Genomic DNA, 25,002 nt, shown 5'->3' with positions numbered 1-25,002 from the left:
AACAACAGAAACACCATCAACCGGAAATGAGGCAATACGTGTACTGCAGCATGTCAGAACAACAATAAAAGCCCTGTAAAGAGATAAGGGATTTCTGCCCACTCAAACGCTAGAGGGCTTTTAAGTTGAAATGGTTACTGGTGTTGAATTTGTATTAACATGTAATGCAGTAACTTTAACATGGCGAACATGAGTGACTGAGAATGAGGCTCCATACCAAAATACCGGTATGACCAATGAAACAGAAGGAGTTAGAAATAAAGAACTGTCTCTAATACAAGCCTGCCTCAAATAAAGGTTTGTTACCTTCTGCAGTTGAGGTAAACAAAAGCCCTGGGCACTTTTTGATGACAGCAGTCAGAAACTATTGTGGATCCCAGAAGGAGGCGGTGCACTGTCGCTTCTCACATGCTCTAACTTATGTGTTTGGAGATTTTGTCAGATGACAATGAGGTTGTAAAATCAGGATTTTAGCAAAAAGCTTGGAAATGGCTTGGAAGTTAACATGTAGTCTTAATGGGCTGTGTTTCACTCACTATTTCAAACTTCTTCAGTTGTCAATAGAAATAGAAAAACATGCACGGGAGAACAGCCTTATTGGAATTTCGGCTGTATTAAAATACTCTATATTTCAACACAGAGTAGGAGTGAAGCAAACGGGTAAACGATTGAAACTGGCAGATACTAGGCAGAAACAAGTATGATGTGATGATGTCAGTTGTTTACAGCGGTTACACAACAGTTTTTAACTACATCCTCAATTTCGCACATTCACCATACATCGTCCAGCCACATACTAGGTTTTGACCTAGTTCTCGTTTGTTGTTATTTTTATTTATGTTTTGATGGATTGGTATCAGCTACATAAAGCCAGTTCTATTTATGATCCTTTGTTTGCTCCAGGTACACCAATTATCAAAAATGCCCCATTGTGCTCCATTAAAACACTACAATCATACAGCCTTGACAGTGAGTGACCAGAGGAGCGCGCAAATGAAATAAACAGCAGCCTGGAGTGTAATGAGTGTGTATAATGAGCATTACAGCTTAATGAGGGCCTCTGGCCTCACCATAAACTTATCTTGTTTATTTTATGAATTGAATAAAGATTATTAAGATTATAAGGAATTAAGATTATTGCTAGTATTGCTGCTGTACTTTGTTTATATAGTACATCCACAGAGATCAATAGGCATTCTGTGATTTTTACAGACATCATCTCCTAACTCATCTAATGAGAACTCTCCAGTGAGCCCACCAGATGAGCAGGGCCAGGGGGATGGGCCCCCTCAGCTGGAAGAGGAGGAGCCCGCTTTCCCTCACACTGACCTAGCCAAACTGGATGACATGATCAACAGGTATTTTGCTTACATCTTGACACAGATGTTACGTACTAGGTCACCCCTAATTCAGTGGTACAACTTACAACAATTTCAAAACTTTGCTGCATGATTTTATTCCAGGCCCCTTTTTCCTCCTGACCCCGTATGTAAAATATGAAATTTGTGATGTGCTGAAAATGTAGAATCAGGTATAAACTTCATCAAATTGGGCTGAGGCATCTTCACTTGAGTTCACTACTCTCCATTGATTTTTTTACTCTCCCTCTAAAATTTGCTTCACATTCAGTCTGATCATATCACACAGTAAAGGTTCTTAGCAGCAATGTAAACTGAGCTCCTTGGTGTTTTTCTTTATATTCGTGTGTTCTTTTTTCTCCCAGGCCTCGTTGGGTTGTTCCAGTTTTGCCAAAAGGAGAGTTAGAAGTCCTCTTGGAAGCTGCTATAGACCTGAGTAAAAAAGGTAGAAATATATATATGTATGTTTCTGGTAACACATTAACTGTGTCATCTGCTGTGTTTTGGATTGAACAGCTTAGTAGTTACCTACACCTCCAAAGTGAGATCTAAACTACAGAGCGTACAAAAATATACACATAAAGATACACAAATACCCAACACCCAAACATACAGAACCACATACACAGGTTATTTGGTGCATCCTGAAATAAACATAAACATATTTAAAAATAAATTTTGTCCTTGGCTTAGCACCTCATTCATGCTCTTAAGGCTGCATGTTTTCATAAATTAATGTCTTTCGTGTCACACATTTTATATGAATGGAATTAAATGAGCAATGTCTTTCTCTGCAGGACTGGATGTGAAGTGTGAGGCATGTCAGAGGTTTTTCCGGGATGGTCTGACCATCTCCTTCACAAAGATCCTGACAGACGAGGCAGTCAGCGGATGGAAGTTTGAGATTCATGTGAGTCTTCATTTTTACTGTAAATTTTGTAGGGCTGGGGTGATGCTTAATTCAACAACTTAGCTACCACAATACTTGGTTGCCAATAGATATGTATTGCAATTCGATATTTTATTATATTCCTTTTTTTTTATGTTTTAACACTAGACCAAGGGAAAAACTTTAATCCTACACTTCTTGAGTCATATTATAGCACATCACATGTCAGTCAGTCTTTGTATGTTTTATTTCAGCAGCATCATTGCTATAAACCCCTTGGTCCTGTCTTAAAGCCATGCTAACAAAAAATCTATCATTAGGAATACCACTGAAGCGTTCAGTAGGCCATAGGGTAATATATTAGTCTTCTACCTGTTAAATAAAATACTGTAATAAATAATTACTTTATGTAAATAAGGTACTGTAATAAGAAAACCAATCAAAACTGCTGTTTTTATTTTGAAGCAGCAGGCTTGTTTTGGAGGTAAAGCCTGCCCTCACAAAGGTCTTTGGAATTTGACTGTGCTTTTAGTTTCCACTACTACTTCTCTGTACTGGTTTAAATGGAGGGGATCAAGATAGTTGTGAAATATTGACAAAAATCTATATTTTGTTAACCTTGCTGGCATGAGTCATCTTTGCTTTATTCACTGTTTGACATCTATGCCCTTATCTCGTTAGCTGTATGCATTGTTCAGACTGGGGTCTTGCCTGGCATATTGTGCTGTATTAGGGGGATTGATGTCAGGAACCTTTTCATGATAAACCATTCAGACAGACAAGGAGGTAAAGGAGCAAAATGTCTCTTTCTCCTGTCACTTTTATTTAAAATAATGTTGACTAGGTTTAAATTTTTTATCTTATTTTAGTACATTACACAGGATTGTGCCTTATCTTTCATGATCCAAAGCTGCTCTGATTATTTTCAATACTAAATAAATGTAAAAGAGGAAACCAGTTTCTTGTAAACTACAGGACAGAAGTCTCAAAGAAGCTTCTCTGGAATTATTTGATGAGTCAGTCCATATTGATTCCTCCTATCTGGTTACTTGAGATCTGCAAAGCAGTCAGGAGCCATGCAGGAGGAGCATTTTAGTCATTTTAGTAATGATATGATAAGGCAGAGTTTTTATGCCTCAGACAGCAGTGGCCAGAGGCATTATGTTTTCAGGTTGTTCATCCACATCCATCCCATTCTTGTTAATGAAAGAAGTTCAATTTGTTTGAATGTAGTAAAGAAATGGTGGTTCTGCAATTCTTTTTAACTGGCAAGAGGAACAGGTACATGTACTATACATGTCCTGGCTCTGGAATTCTTTGTCCTCCTCTTTCTTTCTCTGTCTTTTTTGTTGTATAATAGTTAATATGTGACTTTTTTCAACCTGAAAACCTTGCTTCACAGAGGTGTATCATCAATAACACACACCGGTTGGTGGAGTTGTGTGTGGCCAAGCTCTCTCAGGACTGGTTCCCTCTACTAGAGCTGCTGGCCATGGCCACCAACCCTCACTGCAAGTTCCACATCTACAATGGCACACGGCCCTCAGAGACCGTCCCCGCTGGAGCACAGCTGGCTGACGATGAGCTCTTCGCCCGACCACCAGACCCTCGATCTCCTAAGGTGAATCCCTGCAACGGTTGACCAAAATCCTACCCTTGAAATAATGTTCAACACATTTTGTGGGTTATTAGGACTCTTTCCTCCTCATTCTACCAACTTGCCAGGTTTGAACTTTTTCTTAAAACTGACCTCATTGCTTTTTCTCTTGTGTCCTGTGATGAGAAGACTGTCTCAAATACACTTTTAACAGTCTAGATTGTGCATTGATGATGATGTTTACCTGTTCAATATATAGGCGAGTGAAAATTAAAAAATCATCTTGGCAGGAAGAATCATGCAGAAAACAGACTGTTTACTTGCTCCAAAGGACAGTCAGCCTGTTTTTATTCCTCGTAGACGAAATCCATAGAGTGGCATTTTAGTCTTACCCTGAGGGCCCTTGTGAGACAAAGACAGTCCCTCTGTGGAATAGTCTGATAATGAAAAATATGGAACTCACAGTCTATAAGACACTTAGAGCTTGTGTCAGAAAGCAGATAGTGTAAAAGAGAAGGTGGATACACCAGAGAATAGGAATTTAACAGTGAAAGAGTGATGAATACAGCGTGGGCATGGGGTCAGTATGAACAGTACTGCAGCACTGCTTGCTTGTCTGCCTCTGTTGGCAGAGGGCCCAGGACTACTTTGGGTTCCACTGTGCAACTATTAAGTCAGATTTTGCTACTGTTTGTCTTTTCTTTTTTTTTCTTTTGTCTTTTAAGGTTGAGATCCAATTGGTCATTCCTAAATATTTAACTGCAGTGCAAACTTTTCACAAGCTTTACATTATTTATTGACTAAAAAAGAGCAGGGGCATTTTTTGGTTAAGCAGAGCTGTTTAAAGTCTCTCCCTATCCCCCTTTAGCACTGTCTCTCTATCTCATGGCCTAGAATCTCATTCTCAGATGGGACACAATTGGGGGAAAAAAAAACTTGGAATTTGGAATTTATTTAATTATTTATTTTAATAATTTAATCTTTTTCTCCCTTATTTCCTATTTACAGGGCTGGTTGGTGGACTTAATAAACAAATTTGGCACGTTAAACGGGTTTCAAATGTTGCACGATCGCTTCATGAGCGGCCAAGCACTGAACGTCCAGATCATCGCTGCACTTATCAAGTGAGACTGTTGTTTTATGAAAATGCACCATGTTCTACATATTTCACACCACATCAATGGGCTTTCCTTAACAGTTTATGTGCTGCAAGAGTGCTCTCTGTAGTTTTTGTTAGCTGATTTTGTGTTCTCTTCTCTCCAGGCCTTTTGGCCAGTGTTATGAGTTCCTCACATTGCACACGGTAAAGAAGTACTTCCTTCCAGTCATCGAGATGGTTCCCCAGTTTCTAGAGAATCTCACAGATGAGGAGCTGAAGAAAGAGGCCAAGAACGAAGCCAAAAACGACGCACTGTCCATGATAATCAAGTCTCTGAAGAATCTGGCTTCTCGTGTACCAGGACAGGAGGAGACCGTGAAGAATTTAGAGATTTTTAGGTTAAAAATGATTCTTAGGTGAGTAACAAAAGATCATGTCTTTATGTAAACTCTTTTCATCATATCATGGTTTTTGTTCAAATTGAACACAGTTATAATACACATTTCATATGGCTTGATGTTCATTGAATAAATTCTCTGTTTTTATCACCAGGTTATTGCAAATTTCTTCTTTTAATGGCAAAATGAATGCACTAAATGAAGTTAACAAGGTGATCTCCAGTGTGTCCTACTACACTCATCGGCATAACCCTGAAGAGGAAGAGTGGCTGACTGCAGAGCGCATGGCGGTAAACTTTCCTCAGCTCTTTACTTTTGAACTTGCCACCAAAAAGTTCTCTATCTCTAAAAGCCACTTCTCCTTTCTCTGTCACTCCACACGACCACAGGAGTGGATCCAGCAGAACCACATCCTGTCCATTGTGCTCAGAGACAGTTTGCACCAGCCGCAGTATGTTGAGAAACTGGAGAAGATCCTGCGCTTCGTTATCAAAGAGAAGGCTCTTACAATGCAGGATCTGGACAACATCTGGGCTGCACAGGTACACTGCTGCTCAGTAAAGTGACAAATACACATTACGAATGAACAAAGACAAAATATGCAATCTAATGATATGATGCAGAGCATGCAGATGTTTGTTTTTCCAGAATTCTGTATTTACCTAACATTACATATCAGTAATATAAATTGTTACTTTTCATTATATAGTCTGAGTATAACGATATGTATAATTTGTATTTCTGTATTTTCATCGGTTCAAAACAGGCAAAATTAGATAAAGCCTTTAACACATGTTGTCATCTTCTCCAGAATACAACAGTGCAGCACTCCTACTTAATTGTGATCTGACAAAACATAAGATGACTTAAGTGCTTGATTGTGTTGTCTTGTGTTACACTGTAGGGACAAACTGGTATGTATTTGTAGTTTTTTAGAATGCTTAATGAAAATGGCTTGATGATATTATATTATGACAACAGGCGGTTGTCAGGATTTTTCCACTTTTTCACAGTTGTTATAGTAATAAGTTACAGACTTTCCAAACAATTACCTCATTCATGCTTCCTTGACCAATTATGTTTTTACATTGGGAGTTTACCTCAGCACCAGCTTTTCATTCTCCCAGCCACTTAGCATTAGTGCTACCAACCATTTCAGTACAGGTTGTGCCTGCATTTTATGATCATGACACACACAGCTGTAGATCTGGCTCAAGTAATACCCATAGCAGAAACTGGAGTAGGGATTTCTGGCACAACTTCACCTACTTCCAAGGTGCATGAAGAAGTGACATAGTCTCAAGAGGTCAAAATTCTACTTGTAATCTAAAGAACGACTTGATTGTGAGACCAGTAATTCTCAGCCTCTCAGTGATACCAATTTAAGGTGTACAATTGCATTTTGTACTGTCTGTACCTATATGTTGTTGATGCTGCTGTTTTGATCGAGTATCTTTTGGATATGAGATTTGAAAAGGAAATAGAAAAGAACATCCAGTCAAAGTACATGGTACAAGTCAGGGCTCATTTTCCAGTAACTGAAACACAACTGCTGTTGTACATTGCAGACAATAAGTTGGCTGTTAATTGCCAATTGTCCGCAGCCGCAGCTTATCCCTGACATTGCTGAGACGTCTGGTGGTGTACTTTGTTAACCCAACAGTCGGGTTGTTGTCTCTGTACATCTGCAGGCTGGTAAGCATGAGGCCATTGTAAAGAATGTCCACGACCTCCTGGCCAAGCTGGCATGGGACTTCTCACCTGAACAGCTTGATCACCTTTTTGACTGTTTCAAGGTGAGTGAGAGTTGTATTAATCAATCACAGATCATAAAAGCCTTTTGTACACTCTGAATCTTTGTATTCGGTTCTGGCTTAAAAACATTGCAGTTGAATTCTTACATCACAACAACATACTGTTGTAGCCTCTACCTTAACATCTGGACCTGGTTCTTCGTTTTGTGCAGGCAAGCTGGACCAATGCCAGCAAGAAGCAGCGTGAAAAACTGCTGGAACTTATCCGGCGCTTGGCTGAGGATGATAAGGATGGTGTGATGGCCCACAAGGTCCTCAACCTACTGTGGAACCTAGCACACAGCGATGATGTGCCTGTAGACATCATGGACCAGGCTCTTAGTGCCCACATCAAGATACTGGATTACAGTTGCTCACAGGTACATGTCGGGGTGTTGTTGGTGAATATTCTTAGAAAATGGCATGCAGAATAACAGACAAAGAGTTTTTCAACAAATGCTGAGGATGTTTAATTTTCACCCGCAGGACAGAGACACACAGAAAATCCAGTGGATAGATCGCTTTATAGAGGAACTACGAACCAATGACAAATGGGTGATTCCTGCCCTGAAGCAAATCAGAGAAATCTGTAGCCTCTTTGGAGAAGCTCCTCAAAACCTTAGGTAAGGCCATGGTAGAAATCAATTTTGTATTCCAGCGACACATAATAATTAATAATAAATAATCATTCTGATGTTGGAAAGTATGAAACATTTATTTGTTTTACTTTTTAAGGTGTTTTATTCTGAATTATCAATATTAATTTTGCACATAATTCATGATAGAAAATCACATTTGCACAAGAGCTGAGGCATCAGGTCAACTCGTATGCTTAGTGTGCAGCACAGTACGTTCCCTAGAAGTTTAGTGCCATAACATAAAAATTTCATCTGCAGATTATCCCAGTGCACTAATTAACCACCAGTGCTAACCAACAGGGCTGGGTATTGCACCAAAAATTTACAACATTTTCTTACTGATATAAAAAAATCTCTCACTAAACCAAACTTTGTTCTCAACTACCAGACCTTGACTGTTTTGGTATGTTCTTAGAGCATGTCCTACTGTGTGGTTGTGAGACATCTCCTTCAACCATACATCACAGGTGTTTAGCCACATTTTTTTTATTTTAGTTGGGAAGGTTTGTGGCAAGAGATGCTTATTTTTCTTTTGAGTACATTGAAAGGAGCTGAAAGGTGCATTTACGTTGTTTGCTTTGTTGTATTGTAACTAAGTAAACACTAGCTGTGGTTGAAGGTGCTGAAGTATGTTGATAGAATCAGGTCCAACCTTACCTACTCCAAGCCACTCGCCAGAGTAGGAAAAGCACAGGTCTTGCTAATAACATGAATGATGGCTCTGTTCTTTGCCAATGTCGCTGTGACTGGTTGTCAGCATTTACAATACCAGGGCCTTGAAACCATTGCATCTTAATGGTATTCAGCCCTCATTAATTGTATTTTTTACACCTGTGCTTTTCACCTGTGATATGTTAAACTGACTTCAGGCCTTTTTGTTATACATGCTGATAAGTGAAAGTGGATTCAGAAGTTATGTGGACTACAAGTTGTCAGGTAGCTGGAGTAGTTAAAAAAAAGGGAAGTTTTAACCAGGGTTTACAAATAAAAACATTTAATTTAATATTACCATGGAAATCTGTGAAATTACTGTAAGACTGATTTGAGATCATACTGTTCAACATTATTCGTAAATTGTTTTGATTTGAAGTAGTGCTTTTTTTAATAGTCACTGTAGAAAATATGTAGTATACATGCCTGTTGTTTTTCAGAAAGAAAATGCCAATTAACATACAAACGAACTTAGTGGGGTAAGTTGAGTGCTAATTCCAGGGTTCTACCTATTTCTGTGTTACGTCAAGTCTAACTTTCTCTTTGACATTTTTATAATAAATACTGTATGAAATGTAAATCTCTGCCATGAATACGCTTAAGCAATTCTTTCTTGGGTTTCATCTCAAATGACTGATTCCTCATTCAAGCCCCTGTTCAAAGTCCTGCACATGTGTAGTTCAGCCAAGCAACAGACAAGACTTAGACAAGATACTTTTATTCTAACTAATAGTAAGGCAAGTGTTTGTTCATTCATCACACTCTTTGTAGCTCTTGGATTTAAGTTTAATAAATTGAAAATGAAGCCTAAAGAGAAACATAGGTGTTACTGAATATCAATAGGACAAGTAATATAACATATTGATAACATCTGCTATTGATAATCACAAATAATTATCATTGTTTATTCTTAGAATATTCATTTTTATTATTAAGCAGTATAATTAGAAAATAATCTGACATGCAGTGTTTGTGTTTTTTTTAAATATTGAACACAATTTCAGGTTGATAAAATCAAGGTGTTTACTGATTTTAAGCCAATTCCCAAACAGTGTACAAGGTGTAAGTTAGATTATTTCTAAATAACAGACATCTTTGGGTAAACTCCATCCAGTGTACAAGATTTCTCTAGAGGCACCTGGTGGGAGTTTCTGTGCAGTCTCTCAGTACTGAACACAAGCCATTGTGCACACACAGAATAGTCCTTTACACTAGTTAGTTAGACAACTAAATGAAAGGTCCTTTGAGATGGAGCCCCATTCTTCCTGATGCCAGCTCCTTTCAGCTCAAATCATTCAATGCAAAATATCAGGGGTATTTCATGCCTTCGACTCACTTAATCAAATATGCATTTGAGTTTTGACATGAGAAATTTAATGTCTCTCGAATGTGTTTGTAGTTGTACTATTCAGCAGAATGTAGCCACTGCTAATTAGTAAACTGGAGTCATTATGTCACTGCAGTAATTTGATAAATGTGAGCCACCTCTTTTTTCAATAAAATTATAGTGTTTGAAATTCCCAGGTGGCTCTTTGTAGTATGTGGCAATCAAAATTTAATCAGTTTTATTTGGTTCTCGAGTTTGATTTTCAAAACCAAATACATTTTATGTGGAAACAAGGCAGGAAATGTCCTTTATTGATATGACTTCTTCTGCTGGTTATTCTGACATGCATATATACACACACAGAGATACACTAAAAGCTGCTTTCTTTATGTCCCTGATAGACACAAATGAGAAATCAGTCATGTTATGTTTTCTTAATCAGAAATTGTATTACTAAAGGTATTTTAAATATCAGCTTCATTCACTTTTGTTTTTCAGTATTTTGCTTCCTCACTCAGTATCTGTTTTTGTCCCCCTTACACCCACCACTCCTGCTGTTTTCTCCTCAGTCAAACCCAGAGAAGTCCTCATGTGTTTTACCGCCATGACTTGATCAACCAGCTGCAGCATAACCATGCCCTGGTGACCCTGGTGGCTGAGAACCTCTCAGCCTACATGGAGACAATGAGGCAGTTCTCCAAAGGTACTTTGTTTGGGGCCAGAAATGTTACCTTGTGTTAGTCAGACATTTCATTCTCAAAGATTCAGCTGTTGGATCAGGGTTATGCTCTGTCTGGAGTCTGACAGGGTGTATGTGTGGTTTTACAGAAGAACAAGCTGAGTTTGACCCCCAGACGGTCAGGCCAGGAAGCCGCTACAGCCATGTCCAGGAAGTACAGGAACGACTCAACTTCCTGAGGTACAACTTAATCTTAACTGTCTCACATTCAAATATATCCAATCAACAAGAGTGTTATCGTTTCATGAAAGCTGAGGCTACAACTAGATGTAAGCTGAAATTAAATGATGTGAAATGATTTTAAAAATAAATACTAAAACTACTATAAATAAAACTCTGTTGCAATTGAGGTATACTTTGAAGTTGCTCAGCAGTCTTTAGTTGGTTTTTTTATCTGTTTTGGTTGTCAAAATCAGGGATCATATTTATGCATTGTAATGATGTAGTGAAGAAAATGCAGCACCAGGTCTTAAAGAGTGGTGACTATAATGTTGGCTGGATATTTTCTGTTGTGCGCTGTGCCTGGGAGCTACACAGTACATTCTCAGACTTCTCTGTGGCCACTAAGCTGCTTCATTGAAGTACCTTGTTCAAGGACAGTGGTGGATAATTAGGGAGGAGCAAGTGCTAACCAGTGACTTCACCCCAGCAGCAATTATGATGCAAGTCTGGGACCAATTCTGTGACCTTCACAAGTGCGTTTCTCTAACCTCCAGGCCACCAGTGTCCACTATTGATTTTCTTTGTTTTTTTCTGTCAGGTTCCTGCTCAAGGATGGCCAATTGTGGCTGTGTGCCCCTCAGGCCAAGCAGATCTGGAAGTGTCTGGCTGAGAATGCAGTGTTTCTCTGTGACCGTGAGGCCTGCTTCAAATGGTACTGTTGGATTTTTATCTCCTCTTGCCTTTTGGCTTGAATTAATTCCCTTACCTTTATTAATCAGCAGACATGGCAGGTCTGATTGCTGTGTTACTTTGCTGCAACCCAATAGGTACTCCAAGCTGATGGGTGATGAACCGGACCTGGACCCGGACATCAATAAGGACTTCTTTGAGAACAATGTTCTGCAGTTGGACCCATCTCTGCTGACGGAGAATGGCATGAAGTGCTTTGAGAGGTTCTTCAAGGCTGTCAACTGCAGGGAGGGCAAGCTGGTAGCAAAGCGCAGGGCCTACATGATGGATGACCTGGAACTAATAGGCTTGGACTACCTCTGGAGGGTGAGGAGATTTGATGCAACAGCCACACAAAAGTAGAGGTTTTTGTTTATTGGGGGTAGATTTAGAGTCTGTTTCCTTCCTTTTCAAAATGGAATATCATACGGACTGGAAACACTTTGTTGGAAAAGACATGTGGGTCATATGTTTCAGTTGTAGTTCTGACTGTACGACGAGGTGCACTGTGTGCTCATGTTTCCAACCATAGTTTCATTTGTTCGGCTCTTTTTATACTCACACACTTTTAAAACTTTGATATATGGGTCAAAGCTCGGTGCACATGTGATCAACAGCCGCTCTCTTTGTCAGTACTGTACACTTGCCATTGTAGCCTTGAGGTAGGAATTGCACTATCAACAAAGGAGAAGTTGTTCAGTGGGCAGAGGTATGACGGGCACTGTTCATATTTATTTGAGATCATCTTTCCTCCCAGAGCACATTTTGATAGGTGTGACTGCAAGGATGAAGAGATTTACTACCATATTTGTACATTGTAAACTCATACACAAGATGCTAAAATACACTTGACAATATTAATAATTCATTCCTCTGGTAACTAAAGTGAACTTCTCTAGTGTCTCATCGTTTACACTAAGGGATTGTGTTCTGTTTGCTACTATATTACAAGACAAGAAACAGCAGTGCTGTAGTACGTATTGTTTTGCCCCCTATTGGATCTTGAGTGGTCAGTAATGAGGCTCCTCTTTCCTTAGTGCCTTGGTTTGCCACAGACTTGTATGGGCTGAAAAAGCAGCTTGAAGAAAAAAATACAATTTTTTTCATATTCTCCTCTCTCCCAGGTGGTAATTCAAGGAAGTGATGACATCGCTAGCCGTGCAATAGACCTGCTCAAAGAGATCTATACCAACCTTGGACCAAAACTACAAGTCAATCAGGTAGAGAGACTGTTCTGTAGAGGTTTAATCAGCTTTTGTTTGTTTTTCTCTCTTTTGTAGTTGCAAAGTATGTGTTTAGAGGTCATTTCAAATAATTTGGTGTAATGTCAAGGTGCCTGTCTTTATTTTTTTACCTGTTTCTTCCCTTTAGGTTGAAATTCATGAGGATTTCATCCAGTCATGTTTTGACCGTCTGAAGGCATCTTATGACACCCTGTGTGTGTTGGATGGAGACAAAGACAGCATCAATTGCGCGCGTCAGGAGGCCATCCGCATGGTCCGAGTTCTCACTGTACTCAAAGAGTACATCAATGAGTGTGACAGTGACTACCATGAGGAGAGGACTATACTGCCTATGTCCAGGTACAATCACAATGAAACATGTTAACATATCACTGTACATCGAATGGCTGAGGCTTTCACAAGAAAAAAGACTCCAAGTCACCAAAGACACTTCGCAGTATCATGAGTTTCAGCTGCAGATAAAGGGACAAAAATAAACCTAACCAACATTATTGCCAACCCAGGCACTGCAGTAAGCTTTTTTTGCAGGTGAAATATTATAATTAATGTAAATTACCCACTCAAAATTCAATAAGTTGTTGCCCAACATAACTGAAGACCTCTGTTTTCCCCTTTTAGTGTGTGCTCCATATTATTCTATTTCTGCTTTATTCACATTCATTGCCATCTGCCTCACAGTGAGATGAACAAGGTGGCATGTTTTTTGCAGTTTCACCATAAATCTCTTTATTCCATTTCTCTTGCAGAGCTTTCCGTGGGAAGCATATCACGTTGATCGTACGTTTCCCCAACCAAGGGCGTCAGGTAGATGACCTGGATATCTGGTCACACACCAATGACACAATTGGCTCAGTTCGGCGCGGCATCTTAACCAGGATCAAAGCTAATGCTGCACATACGAAGATAGAGCTCTTTATTGGTGGAGAGGTTGTTGATCCAGCTGATGACAGGAAGCTGATTGGACAGCTGAATTTGAAGGACAAAACGGTGAGAATGTGCTTTTTTCTAGCACTGAAAAAAGAAATGTTCTATTGCAAGGGCGGTGCTGTATGTTTTTTTGTTTGTTTGTTTTTTTAAATTTTATGTACATGCAATAAGTGTTTTTATTATTACTGTTCTTTAATAATACATTAAAAATAATGTGATCCTAGCCATTGTGGTCACATCAAAAATAAGATAGTTTAGTTAGTTAGTTTTCCATCCATTAGATCAACATTTACTCAAACTAGCTGTTTTTTTTTGTATAGCTGATCACGGCCAAGCTAACCCAGGTGAGTGCCAACATGCCTTCAAGCCCAGACAGCTCCTCTGACTCATCCACTGGCTCTCCTGGTAACCATGGAAACCACTACAGCGATGGACCCAACCCTGAAGTGGAGAGCTGTCTTCCTGGTGTGGTGAGTTTATAGCACAGGCACTGTATACACACAACTATTTCAATGTTACCCCCAAACAGCCTGGATAACAACGGTTGAGTGATTCTGTAATTAAATTGTTAATTGATGATGTGTGACAGATGTTGTGCATGTGAATGGTAATTTTGTGAGCCAGTTGTGTTAATCTATTATGTACCACATGGGGAAACCAAGAATCTGGAGCAATCCCTTGACAGTGATTTCCATGGTTGCAAATGTAAAAGTGAAAATCTAAACCCTGATGTTGACACTGAATTTATGATACAGAGGTGTGTCATTGTGTGTTGATCAATGTGTGAACAGCAGTACTATAACACCCTCTGCCATATTTTACAGATTATGTCGCTGCATCTGCGCTACATCTCCTTCCTGTGGCAGGTTGCTGACCTGGGCTGCAACCTCAACATGCCTCTGCTTAGAGATGGAGCTCGAGTTCTCATGAAACTCATGCCCCCAGGTATATGTGCACCTGTGCTCACAATTTTTTGCTTTCAACCAATTCACTTGAGGAAAACATACACCTACACAAGCACACACAGGCAATGGTAGCTCAGTGCCATGTTTTTGTATCCTCAGATAACACTACAGTGGAGAATCTGAGAGCTGTGTGTCTGGACCATGCTAAGCTTGGTGAGAACAGCCTCAGTCCGTCACTGGACTCGCGCTTCTTCGGCCCCTCACCCTCACAAGTGCTCTACCTCATAGAGGTGAGTGTCACTCTACCTTTGCATCACAAGCTGTGACAATTATGTGCCCTGAGAACCATATTTTGCATTCTTAGCCCGTCTAGCCTAAGACATTGAAGTGTATTGTTGTGTGTTGACTGGAGTGTGCAGTGTCGCAACCGCGGTAACAATCATAATTCAGTATACCTACCTAAATAACCCAGTAATCCTGCTGTGTAAGACAAGGCCCATTGTTTCTGTCCATCTATTAGATGGTTCACACTATTCTTACCCATGTTCCAGGTTGTGTATGCTTTGCTGATGCCCGCCAGTGCCACTCTGGGCGAGGATGCCAGCGACTTCCAGTATAACTTCTTGAAGAGCGGCGGGCTGCCCCTGGTGTTGAGCATGCTCACCAGGAACAACTTCCTCCCATCAGCAGATATGGAGACCCGGCGTGGGGCTTACCTTAACGCGCTGAAGATAGCTAAGCTCCTCCTTACTGCTGTGGGCTTTGGACATGTGAAGGCTGTGGCTGAGGCCTGCCAGCCCAACGCTGAGGGAAATATTCCTGTCTCTCCGGTTAGGCCGCACATATAACTCACACAGACACATACCTGTATAACTACTTCTTCAATGGTTGACTGCCATATCTCTAGTGACATGTCTTCATTTTTCTCCACGCTACCACCCCCCGCCCTGCGTTGTCAACAGATTAACCAGGCCACCCATGACCAGGCCCTGGTGCTTCAGAGTGCCCTGCAAAACATCCCTAACCCTGCCTCAGAATGCATGCTGCGCAACGTAGCCATCCGCCTAGCCCAGCAGATTTCTGATGAGGTAACAAAAAATCTTAAAGGAATGATTATGCAGGGATTTGTAAGATTTGAATACTCAGAAGTGGCGATGGTAATGAATTTTAAGAAATATTTTAAATAGTTTATACTGAATGACAGGTGGTAATTTAAGGTTTAGAGTATAAACACAGAAGCTGTTAATAAAGGTAGAAACCCACTCTTGAAAATATGATATTTGATATATTATTAAATGTAAAGTTGAGAAGAGGATTGCAAGAAATTTAAATTCAAACGAACACAGGATGAGAGGATGATAATCTATTTTTATTGAGTGGTACTGTTTGTAATAATAGATTTTGTTGGACTACTTTTTTCACCAGAATTTCTTCCAGGCATCAAAGTACATCCCAGACATTTGTGTGATCCGAGCGGTACAGAAAATAGTGTGGGCATCAGGCTGTGGTACAGTGCAGCTCGTCTTCAGTTCCAATGAAGAAATCAGCAAGATATATGAGAAGGTAAATGTTCAGTTGCCTTTGAATATTTCTGTTTGTGAGAGTTGTTTTATTAAATGTCCTCCATATATTTTAAAAAACATCACAAGAGCACATTAAAGTGGTTGACACCCATAATGGAATAAAGTCTGCTGTACATCATTCCTTAATAGATATGCAGACTGTTGTATAACCTAGGAGGCAGGGCAGTAAAAGCTTGGCTGTAAAAGGTCCTGAGCTAAAAGCAAGATACAACCCATTTTTGCATAATATATTTCATCTTTGTTTTTCTTGTTAGACAAATGCAGCTAAGGAGCCAGATGGTGAAGATGAGCAGGTGTGCTGCGAGGCCCTGGAAGTGATGACACTGTGTTTTGCCCTCATGCCCACGGCTCTGGACACACTCAGTAAGGAGAAAGCCTGGCAGACCTTCATCATTGACTTGCTGCTACACTGCCATAGCAAGTAAGAATCAGTATACTTTCCAACCAACTGCTGAAGCATATATGAACTGACTGAAACAGGAGACATCATCTGTAGCCCTTCACAGTTTTGATATAATGATGCTGAGGTTGTTATCTGTCTTTGACAGATCTGTTCGTCAGATGGCCCAGGAGCAGTTTTTCCTGATGGCAACTAGGTGCTGTATGGGCCATCGACCCCTCCTCTTCTTTATCACCCTCCTCTTCACTGTGCTAGGGGTGAGTGACTATATGCCTTGTGTTTTTAAATACTATAATTTGTCCCTACCCTCTTTTATTATATGCATTATAATGCTTTACCATAGTGACGGTTAACCGCTTACAGGTTCCTAATTTCAAATTGTCCATGTCTATGTCCAGAGTACAGCCAAGGAGCGAGCCAAACATGCTGGTGACTACTTCACTTTGCTAAGACATCTGCTGAACTATGCCTATAACAGCAACATAAACCTGCCAAATGCTGAGGTGCTGCTCAACAATGAGATTGACTGGCTGAAACGGATAAGGGTAAAAATGCTTATTAACCATATATTGATGATCTGTTTTTAATACCCTAAATATTTAGTCCAGTATGTTGTAACACGCCCATTAAAAAATACATGTGTACAATTTTAGTGTATCTATTATTATGCCCTCACAGATGAGTGTGTGGTAGAGCTGATGTTCAATGTTTGCATTTTGTAGGATGAGGTTAAGAGGACAGGGGAGACCGGTGTAGAGGAGACCATCCTGGAGGGCCACCTTGGAGTCACCAAAGAACTTCTAGCCTTCCAGACCCCAGAGAAGAAATATTACATCGGCTGTGAGAAGGGAGGAGCAAACCTCATTAAGGTACAATAAACAGACAATACCTGAAACAGGTAATATAAAGAGAAAAATTTTCTTTTCTTCTTATAACATGACTAAGAACCTGTCTCTCCTTTTCTTCCTCATTAGGAGCTGATTGATGACTTCATCTTCCCGGCATCTAATGTTTACCTGCAGTACATGAAGAGTGGGGAGTTCCCCACAGAGCAGGCCATCCCAGTGTGCAGCACCCCTGCCTCCATCAACGCTGGCTTTGAGCTCCTGGTAGCACTGGCTGTCGGCTGTGTTCGCAACCTCAAGCAGATAGTTGACACTCTGACAGACATGTACTACTTAGGTAGGGAGATGCCAGTGTGGCAGTTTTACTGATGGATGCCACTGTCAATTTGTAAATGACAGTATGCGTGAATGCAATTTTTTCTTACCTCTCTTTCCAGGTTGTGAAACATTGACAGAGTGGGAGTACTTGCCTCCGGTGGGGCCACGGCCCAACAAAGGCTTTGTTGGCCTGAAGAATGCTGGGGCCACCTGTTATATGAACTCAGTCATTCAGCAGCTGTACATGATCCCTCCCATCCGCAATGGCATCCTCGCCATTGAGGGCACAGGCACTGATGTGGACGATGACATGTCAGGAGATGAGAAGCAGGAGAATGAGGTATTGTGAGAGTTTGTTTTGTAATAAAGTTTTTGCCCCATGATGACATTCATCCTTTCTCAGCATCCAGTGACTGACAAACTGGCCAACTCCAGGCTCATAGGCCATGTTGGCTGAGTTTGGAGCTGAGGGCAGCATAATTACCATAAAAGTTTCTAATGATAAATAGCTTGAGAGAATATGAAGAGCCATTACTCTTAAGTCCCTTCTCCTTGTGGAGATGGCACCATGACATATGGTAGCCAAAAAGAAATAAAGTAAGAGTTGTAGATGTAGGAAGACATGGTTATTTGCATTTCATCTATGTTTTGTGTCTCCACAGAGTAATGTGGATCCTCGTGATGAGGTGTTCAGCTACCACCATCAGTTTGATGATAAGCCCTCCAGTAAGTCGGAGGACAGGAAAGAGTACAACATTGGGGTACTGCGTCACCTACAGGTCATCTTTGGCCATCTGGCTGCATCCAGACTGCAGTACTATGTCCCTAGGGGATTCTGGAAACAGTTCAGGTATGTTGAAAATTCATAGTCATCTTAATTGGCACTGGTTTCTACCTGTTTTGCAGTTGATGATGTCTGATTGTCTTCACGGTTCCATCCTTTTTAGGTTATGGGGTGAGCCAGTGAACTTGCGGGAGCAGCATGATGCTCTGGAGTTCTTCAACTCTTTGGTGGACAGTCTGGATGAAGCTCTGAAAGCCCTTGGCCACCCTGCCATGCTCAGCAAAGTTCTGGGAGGGTCCTTTGCTGATCAGAAGATCTGTCAGGGTTGCCCCCACAGGTGTGTGCAGTCCTTCTCCCTGTGTTTAGTTACTTAAATAATTCAAAAATAAAAAACTTGAAACCACCTTGGGTTCTTCTTGTCTAATAATTGTTTGTGTTGTCAGGTATGAGTGTGAGGAGTCATTCACAACACTCAATGTAGACATCAGAAACCACCAGAACCTGTTGGACTCCATGGAGCAGTATGTTAAAGGAGATCTGCTGGAGGGAGCCAATGCCTACCACTGTGAGAAGTGTAATAAGAAGGTGAGAGTGGAGCACCCATCTGATGGAGCAGGCGTTAATAGTCGTCCCATCGTTTACTTAAATGATCTGTTTTCTTTTCCTCATTAACTTCTGTAAGATTTTTTTTTATTGGGCCAGAAAGATAATCGAATGTTTGCTCTCCTTCTCAGGTGGACACAGTGAAGCGCCTGCTGATTAAGAAGCTGCCACCAGTCCTGGCCATCCAGCTGAAGCGCTTTGACTATGACTGGGAGAGGGAGTGTGCCATCAAGTTTAATGACTACTTTGAGTTCCCCAGGGAGCTGGATATGGAGCCGTACACAGTAGCTGGTGTGGCCAAGTTAGAGGGCGATGACGTCAACCCGGAGAACCAGGTGATCCAACAGAATGAGCCCTCTGAACCCACACCACCAGGCAGCTCCAAGTATCGTCTGGTGGGAGTGCTGGTCCACTCAGGCCAGGCCAGCGGTGGACACTACTACTCCTACATAATCCAGAGGAACGGGGGTGATGGCGAGAAGAACCGTTGGTATAAGTTTGATGATGGTGATGTGACTGAGTGCAAGATGGATGATGAGGAGGAAATGAAGAACCAGTGCTTTGGAGGGGAATACATGGGTGAGGTGTTCGATCATATGATGAAAAGGATGTCGTACCGGAGGCAGAAGCGCTGGTGGAATGCCTACATCCTATTCTATGAGCGTATGGACTCACTGGACAAGGACAGCGAGCTTGTCAAGTACATCTCGGAGCTGACCATCTCCTCCACCAAGCCACATCAGGTCAAGATGCCTGGTGTCATCGAGTGCAGCGTCCGCAAGCAGAACGTCCAATTCATGCACAACCGAATGCAATACAGCCTGGAATATTTCCAGTTCATTAAGAAACTTCTGACCTGTAACAGTGTCTATTTAAACCCTCCTCCAGGTACGCATCATTTTTGTGTATGCTGCTAAGCGGGTTTTTAAATGCAGAACTAATTCAGTGGATCCTATTTATTATTTTATCTTAAAAGATAGAAAAAACTAAAGGAGACTAGGTAGGTCAGCTATTTGGGTTGTTGTAGAAACACTATAAATATTACAATCTTGTTTTTTTTAAGGACACCATCTAATTTTCACACGTTACTGCTACATTATAAAATGACTACTCAGTACTCACGGATCAGACCGTATTATCTTATCAGCCTTCATTTTGATCTCAACTACACACCTGTAAAAATGTGACTGTCTTGTTCAGTTGCAACGCTGTCATGCTGATAAAATCTGTCCATAGATGGAGAGACATATAAAATTCCTGCTACAGTAGGTTTCTCCAGGACCACATTTTGCCATGAACACACACACACACACACACACACACACACACACACACACACAGAGAGAGATACAGACTCACAAGGTGAAAACACTTGCTTTGCTGTCGTAGGTAAACATAATAGACAGACCATTAAACAGACAAGTAATTAGCGTTTATGTGTCTTTGTTCCACAACATGGGCAAATGAATCTCAAACTGACAATACACTTGATAAACTATGGTTGAAACTACATAGCTACAGTTGTTCAATCTTGCGTGTGCATGATCATAAAAGCAACACAAAATGTGACGAATGTGATCTGTTACAGCTGCGCAATATTACGTCACTCCTCTAGCTGTGACTCTGCATATCCAATACCCCCCGAGGGCTTCTTTGATCTTTTGAACAGTGATGAACTCCTCATTCTGTGTCTACTGTGGATTTCTAATCTTCTCTCTTAACGATATAGTAGCTGCCATTATAATTTTATCACAAATTTCTGACTTCCTTGTCTCATAAAATTGTGTTTCAAAGTAATGCTAACAAACAGCATCATTGTGGAAAGAACTGGTGGTCAATAGCATTAGCATGGGCTGCCAAGAACTGCCTCTGCATTGGACGTTAAAAAGCAGCAATGCATTATTAATGCTGCCAGAGCCCAATAATGTTTCATGGGAAAATACACTTTTTAGGGCAGTCATCCTCACAGAAGTGTTTGATTGAAACTGAATGATTCAGATAATCAAGAATGCATAGTGTCAGTCTGTTTGCTACTGTGTACACAGCCAATATCTCACCTTCAAACTTTTTCCCAGCAGCATCAGTGACATGACTTTTTTTTTTTTTTTTTTTTTTTTTTAATAAACAAACCAATTGTTCGAGTTTGAGACGATCCACCTAGTGACCCAACATGCTGACCCAGTATGTTAGTTTGGATGTATGATTCGATACGTTATTGACCGGCTTTACTCAGACCAGTTGACACGTTGTTTTGTAGCTTGCTCTGAGTCCTAAAGCTGCTGTCTCACATTCTGAGCTGACTAATCCCCAGTTGCTGTGTTATCAATTATATTTCCTTTTTTCTAAAAGTTTATGCTTTTAGAAAAAAACAAATGGATTGAACAAGAATGAAAATGAATGAGAATGCTTGAATACATGATTTTCTGACATTCAGTATCTTTTACATCACTACTGATAATACAATGTCTATAAGTACAGGCTGTAAGTAGTAGGACAGTCACATTTTCATTGTGTTGACTCTGCTCTGGCACATTGGATTTGACTTTCAGCTTTAGTTTGAGGATGTTTGCATGTTGAATGTTTGTAACTGATTTTATTTGTAGCCCCCTAATTAGGTGACAAAATTGCATTGGACAGATGAAAATAGAACTAGAATAAACTGCCTTAAAGCTGCATTTTATTTCAAATCCAGTGTGTTGGAGTACGAAGCCAAAATAAAGGAAAATGTGTCACTGCCCTACTACTTGCAGACTGCAATGTACATTTACATATGTTGTAGTGTGTCCTGTATATATCAACATATAAGTAATTTGTTCTGTGTCCTTGATCTCTGGCTGTAGCTTCATAGATTGTTGTCACTTTATGTTTTTGTACTGAAGAAAAATCTATGCAAATGACATGGAAGACTTTCGCATGTTGATCATTGTTCTCTTTTTATCAGGACAAGACCATCTTCTGCCAGAGGCAGAGGAGATTGCTATGATAAGTGCTCAGCTGGCTGCTAGGTTCCTCTTCAGCACAGGTTTTCACACCAAGAAAGTAGTACGGGGTCCTGCCAGTGACTGGTAAGCTTTGTTTGCCTCTGTTTTTGGATTTTTCTCTGTTTTGCCCGTTTTTTATAATTATTTTCCTCGTCCTTCCCTCTAGGTATGATGCCCTCTGCATCCTGCTGAGACACAGTAAGAATGTACGCTATTGGTTTGCACACAACGTTTTGTTTGCTTACCCTAACCGGTTCTCCGAGTACCTGCTTGAGTGCCCGAGCGCTGAGGTGCGTGGTGCATTTGCCAAGCTCATTGTCTTCATCGCTCACTTCTCCCTGCAAGACGGCCCCTGCCCCTCCCCCACCGCCTCGCCTGGACCCTCTGCTCAGGTTGGTGCCAGTTGACCTGCGTGGAAAATGTGTTTTATTAGGACTTTCTGAAAGATGCTTGAAGCTATTTTTAAATACAAGTTTCCTGGCAGGCAGTTTCTATCATAGTTTATTACTGAGAGGTTTCTCGTGTTGTACTTTTGATTGATCTAACCCAGCTGTGGTTTTTAACTGTTGTTTTCTGTGTTTATATATCAGGGCTGTGATAACCTCAGTCTAAGTGACCACCTGTTGAGAGCTGTACTCAACCTGCTCAGAAGAGAGGTTTCTGAACACGGCCGTCACCTGCAGCAGTACTTCAACCTCTTTGTCATGTACGCCAATCTGGGTAAGGAGCACAAAGTCTTCACCCACCTGTCATGTACATCTGTTCCTCTGAACTGTACAAGAAAGATTCATGCAAGATATAATTAATGATTTGGGACTTAAAATGCTGCTTTCTGTCTCACTACCCCACCCCACCCCACCCCCCACCCCCACAGGTTTGGCAGAAAAGACCCAGCTGCTCAAGCTGAATGTCCCTGCCACGTTCATGTTGGTTGCTCTGGACGAGGGTCCCGGCCCTCCCATTAAGTACCAGTACGCTGAGCTGGGCAAGTTGTACACTGTGGTTTCCCAGTTGGTCCGCTGCTGTGATGTTTCCTCACGCATGCAGTCCTCCATCAATGGTGAGTGTATCTGACTCTTAGGCCACACTAAACGTGATATGAACTCAGCTGATGTGAAGCAGTAATAACTTGTGAAACAGCCTGTTGTAGTGGTGCTGAGAGTTGGAGCCCCATGAGGATTTTCATCCTTGCTCAGGATCAAGTGACTGACAAACCAGCCACTCTGGGCCTCTGTATTGTGTTAACAGAGCTTGGAGCTGAGGGCTTTCAGAGATGAAGAGTGAACGCAGAAAGAAAAGGAAGAAAGTATATATGTCTGATATGTATTTCAGATCAGGGTTTCTCTAAATTTCTTCTCCTCTACCATACCCAGGTAACCCTCCTCTTCCTAACCCGTATGGGGACACCAACCTGACAGCCCCAGTGATGCCTGTGCAGCAGCTGGTGGCAGAGATCCTGTTTGTGAGGACCAGCTACGTAAAGAAGATCATTGAAGACTGCAGCAACTCTGAGGAAACGGTGAAGCTGCTTCGCTTCAGCTGCTGGGAGAACCCCCAGTTCTCTTCCACTGTGCTCAGTGAACTGCTCTGGCAGGTAAATGCCAAATTGCTTCTTATGACAAACAGAACATCAATAATTATGTTGGTAGCCCACCTGCACGTGCCCCAAAGAGTTCATATTCACTTATACATGTGTTGTTTGTCTGCAGGTGGCGTACTCCTACACCTATGAGCTGAGGCCTTACCTGGACTTGCTGCTACAGATCCTGCTCATCGAGGACTCGTGGCAGACACACAGGTCAGACTGATTGCTCATGGTGTACATTATGAGTTCTGCGCTGTTTTCAGTGTGATCATAGTTTAAATTTCTCCTTTTTTCTTTTTGGTTAACAGGATCCACAATGTGCTGAAGGGAATTCCAGATGACAGAGATGGGCTTTTTGACACCATCCAGCGATCCAAGAACCACTACCAGAAACGGGCCTACCAGTGCATCAAGTGCATGGTGGCCCTGTTCAGCAACTGTTCTGTGGCTTATCAGATCCTACAGGTACAGTGCTCACATATGGATGTGTCACGTTACACTACACATATGCCATGAAATCAGTTTCTGATTCATGATTTGAAAATGTTAGATAACTTGGGAAGTTTTCCTGTCGTCAGACCCAGTTAATTTTCCTTGATGAAGAGCATTATCCCCCGCAATTAGGATTATTTGTATTTCCTGTACTCGCTACATCTCTACATGGATCTCCACCAGTTTCTGCCTCACACTAGCTAACAAGGCTGATTAAATATGAACCACTGCTCTACTGGCTTTTCTCCTGTCCAAGCACAGCAGTGCTTAAAAAAATGTGTTTAAAAAAAAAAAACAGCCTACTGCATCTGTTAATCAGCATGTTCTTCATGTTCACACAGAGTAATGGTGACCTGAAGCGGAAGTGGACATGGGCAGTAGAGTGGTTAGGGGACGAGCTGGAGAGGAGGCCATACACAGGGAACCCCCAGTACACCTACAACAACTGGTCCCCTCCGGTTCAGAGCAATGAGACGTCCAACGGATATTTCCTGGAGCGTTCGCACAGTGCACGTATGACACTGGCCAAGGCCTGTGAACTCTGTCCTGAGGAGGTAATGGCATTGACTTTATACCTTTTGCACACATTCTCACACTTTGCTTAATTTCCAATTAACGTTATCTTACAGTGTACAGCAGTTGTGCTCAGAGAGCCACACAATAGCAGTATCTTAAGCTTAAAGACACTTTTTTTCTAACCTGTATACAGGTATACATGTGATCAAATGATTTATAGTGAAAAACATCAAACTTTTCTGATCAAGTCAAACATCAGTATGGAAGGGGTCTTTCTGTTATATGCAAATAAAATCAAGCAGGCCACATGAATATTGAAAATGACCTACATGACCCAGGTTGTTATGGGAACATGTTAAAAATGGTGTACAGTGGTAAA

The 25,002-nt window shown here is 41.1% G+C and overlaps 1 protein-coding gene across 7 annotated transcripts in view; it reads left to right on the top strand.

Annotated features, from left to right (window-relative positions):
* usp9 (ubiquitin specific peptidase 9) overlaps positions 1 to 25,002 on the top strand; it is a 38,892-nt gene that overhangs the window by 7,302 nt on the left and 6,588 nt on the right. For 2 of the 7 annotated variants that reach the window (XM_056388700.1, XM_056388703.1), the window contains exons 3-45: positions 1,213 to 1,358; positions 1,724 to 1,803; positions 2,156 to 2,268; positions 3,650 to 3,868; positions 4,853 to 4,968; positions 5,108 to 5,359; positions 5,496 to 5,631; positions 5,731 to 5,883; positions 7,033 to 7,137; positions 7,308 to 7,514; positions 7,621 to 7,757; positions 8,924 to 8,962; positions 10,380 to 10,513; positions 10,639 to 10,729; positions 11,310 to 11,423; positions 11,539 to 11,767; positions 12,565 to 12,660; positions 12,812 to 13,023; positions 13,431 to 13,671; positions 13,932 to 14,081; positions 14,436 to 14,556; positions 14,676 to 14,806; positions 15,068 to 15,346; positions 15,479 to 15,604; positions 15,954 to 16,079; positions 16,354 to 16,520; positions 16,648 to 16,756; positions 16,898 to 17,044; positions 17,222 to 17,368; positions 17,474 to 17,681; positions 17,782 to 18,002; positions 18,325 to 18,512; positions 18,610 to 18,783; positions 18,890 to 19,031; positions 19,181 to 19,937; positions 21,991 to 22,114; positions 22,197 to 22,422; positions 22,621 to 22,750; positions 22,905 to 23,090; positions 23,404 to 23,624; positions 23,740 to 23,828; positions 23,924 to 24,080; positions 24,449 to 24,661. In XM_056388700.1, coding sequence (XP_056244675.1) covers positions 1,213 to 1,358; positions 1,724 to 1,803; positions 2,156 to 2,268; positions 3,650 to 3,868; positions 4,853 to 4,968; positions 5,108 to 5,359; positions 5,496 to 5,631; positions 5,731 to 5,883; positions 7,033 to 7,137; positions 7,308 to 7,514; positions 7,621 to 7,757; positions 8,924 to 8,962; positions 10,380 to 10,513; positions 10,639 to 10,729; positions 11,310 to 11,423; positions 11,539 to 11,767; positions 12,565 to 12,660; positions 12,812 to 13,023; positions 13,431 to 13,671; positions 13,932 to 14,081; positions 14,436 to 14,556; positions 14,676 to 14,806; positions 15,068 to 15,346; positions 15,479 to 15,604; positions 15,954 to 16,079; positions 16,354 to 16,520; positions 16,648 to 16,756; positions 16,898 to 17,044; positions 17,222 to 17,368; positions 17,474 to 17,681; positions 17,782 to 18,002; positions 18,325 to 18,512; positions 18,610 to 18,783; positions 18,890 to 19,031; positions 19,181 to 19,937; positions 21,991 to 22,114; positions 22,197 to 22,422; positions 22,621 to 22,750; positions 22,905 to 23,090; positions 23,404 to 23,624; positions 23,740 to 23,828; positions 23,924 to 24,080; positions 24,449 to 24,661 — 7,359 coding nt within the window. Of the gene's footprint in view, positions 1 to 1,212; positions 1,359 to 1,723; positions 1,804 to 2,155; positions 2,269 to 3,649; positions 3,869 to 4,852; positions 4,969 to 5,107; positions 5,360 to 5,495; positions 5,632 to 5,730; positions 5,884 to 7,032; positions 7,138 to 7,307; positions 7,515 to 7,620; positions 7,758 to 8,923; positions 8,963 to 10,379; positions 10,514 to 10,638; positions 10,730 to 11,309; positions 11,424 to 11,538; positions 11,768 to 12,564; positions 12,661 to 12,811; positions 13,024 to 13,430; positions 13,672 to 13,931; positions 14,082 to 14,435; positions 14,557 to 14,675; positions 14,807 to 15,067; positions 15,347 to 15,478; positions 15,605 to 15,941; positions 16,080 to 16,353; positions 16,521 to 16,647; positions 16,757 to 16,897; positions 17,045 to 17,221; positions 17,369 to 17,473; positions 17,682 to 17,781; positions 18,003 to 18,324; positions 18,513 to 18,609; positions 18,784 to 18,889; positions 19,032 to 19,180; positions 19,938 to 21,990; positions 22,115 to 22,196; positions 22,423 to 22,620; positions 22,751 to 22,904; positions 23,091 to 23,403; positions 23,625 to 23,739; positions 23,829 to 23,923; positions 24,081 to 24,448; positions 24,662 to 25,002 lie in introns of all 7 variants that reach the window. The other 5 variants (XM_056388701.1, XM_056388699.1, XM_056388705.1 and 2 more) reach the window with 3 other exon arrangements.

The sequence above is a fragment of the Seriola aureovittata genome, chromosome 11 (assembly GCF_021018895.1).
Source record: "Seriola aureovittata isolate HTS-2021-v1 ecotype China chromosome 11, ASM2101889v1, whole genome shotgun sequence".
NCBI classification, from domain to species: domain Eukaryota; kingdom Metazoa; phylum Chordata; class Actinopteri; order Carangiformes; family Carangidae; genus Seriola; species Seriola aureovittata.
Note: the sequence above shows the minus strand (reverse complement) of the source record. Positions and strands in the feature narration are given on the sequence as shown.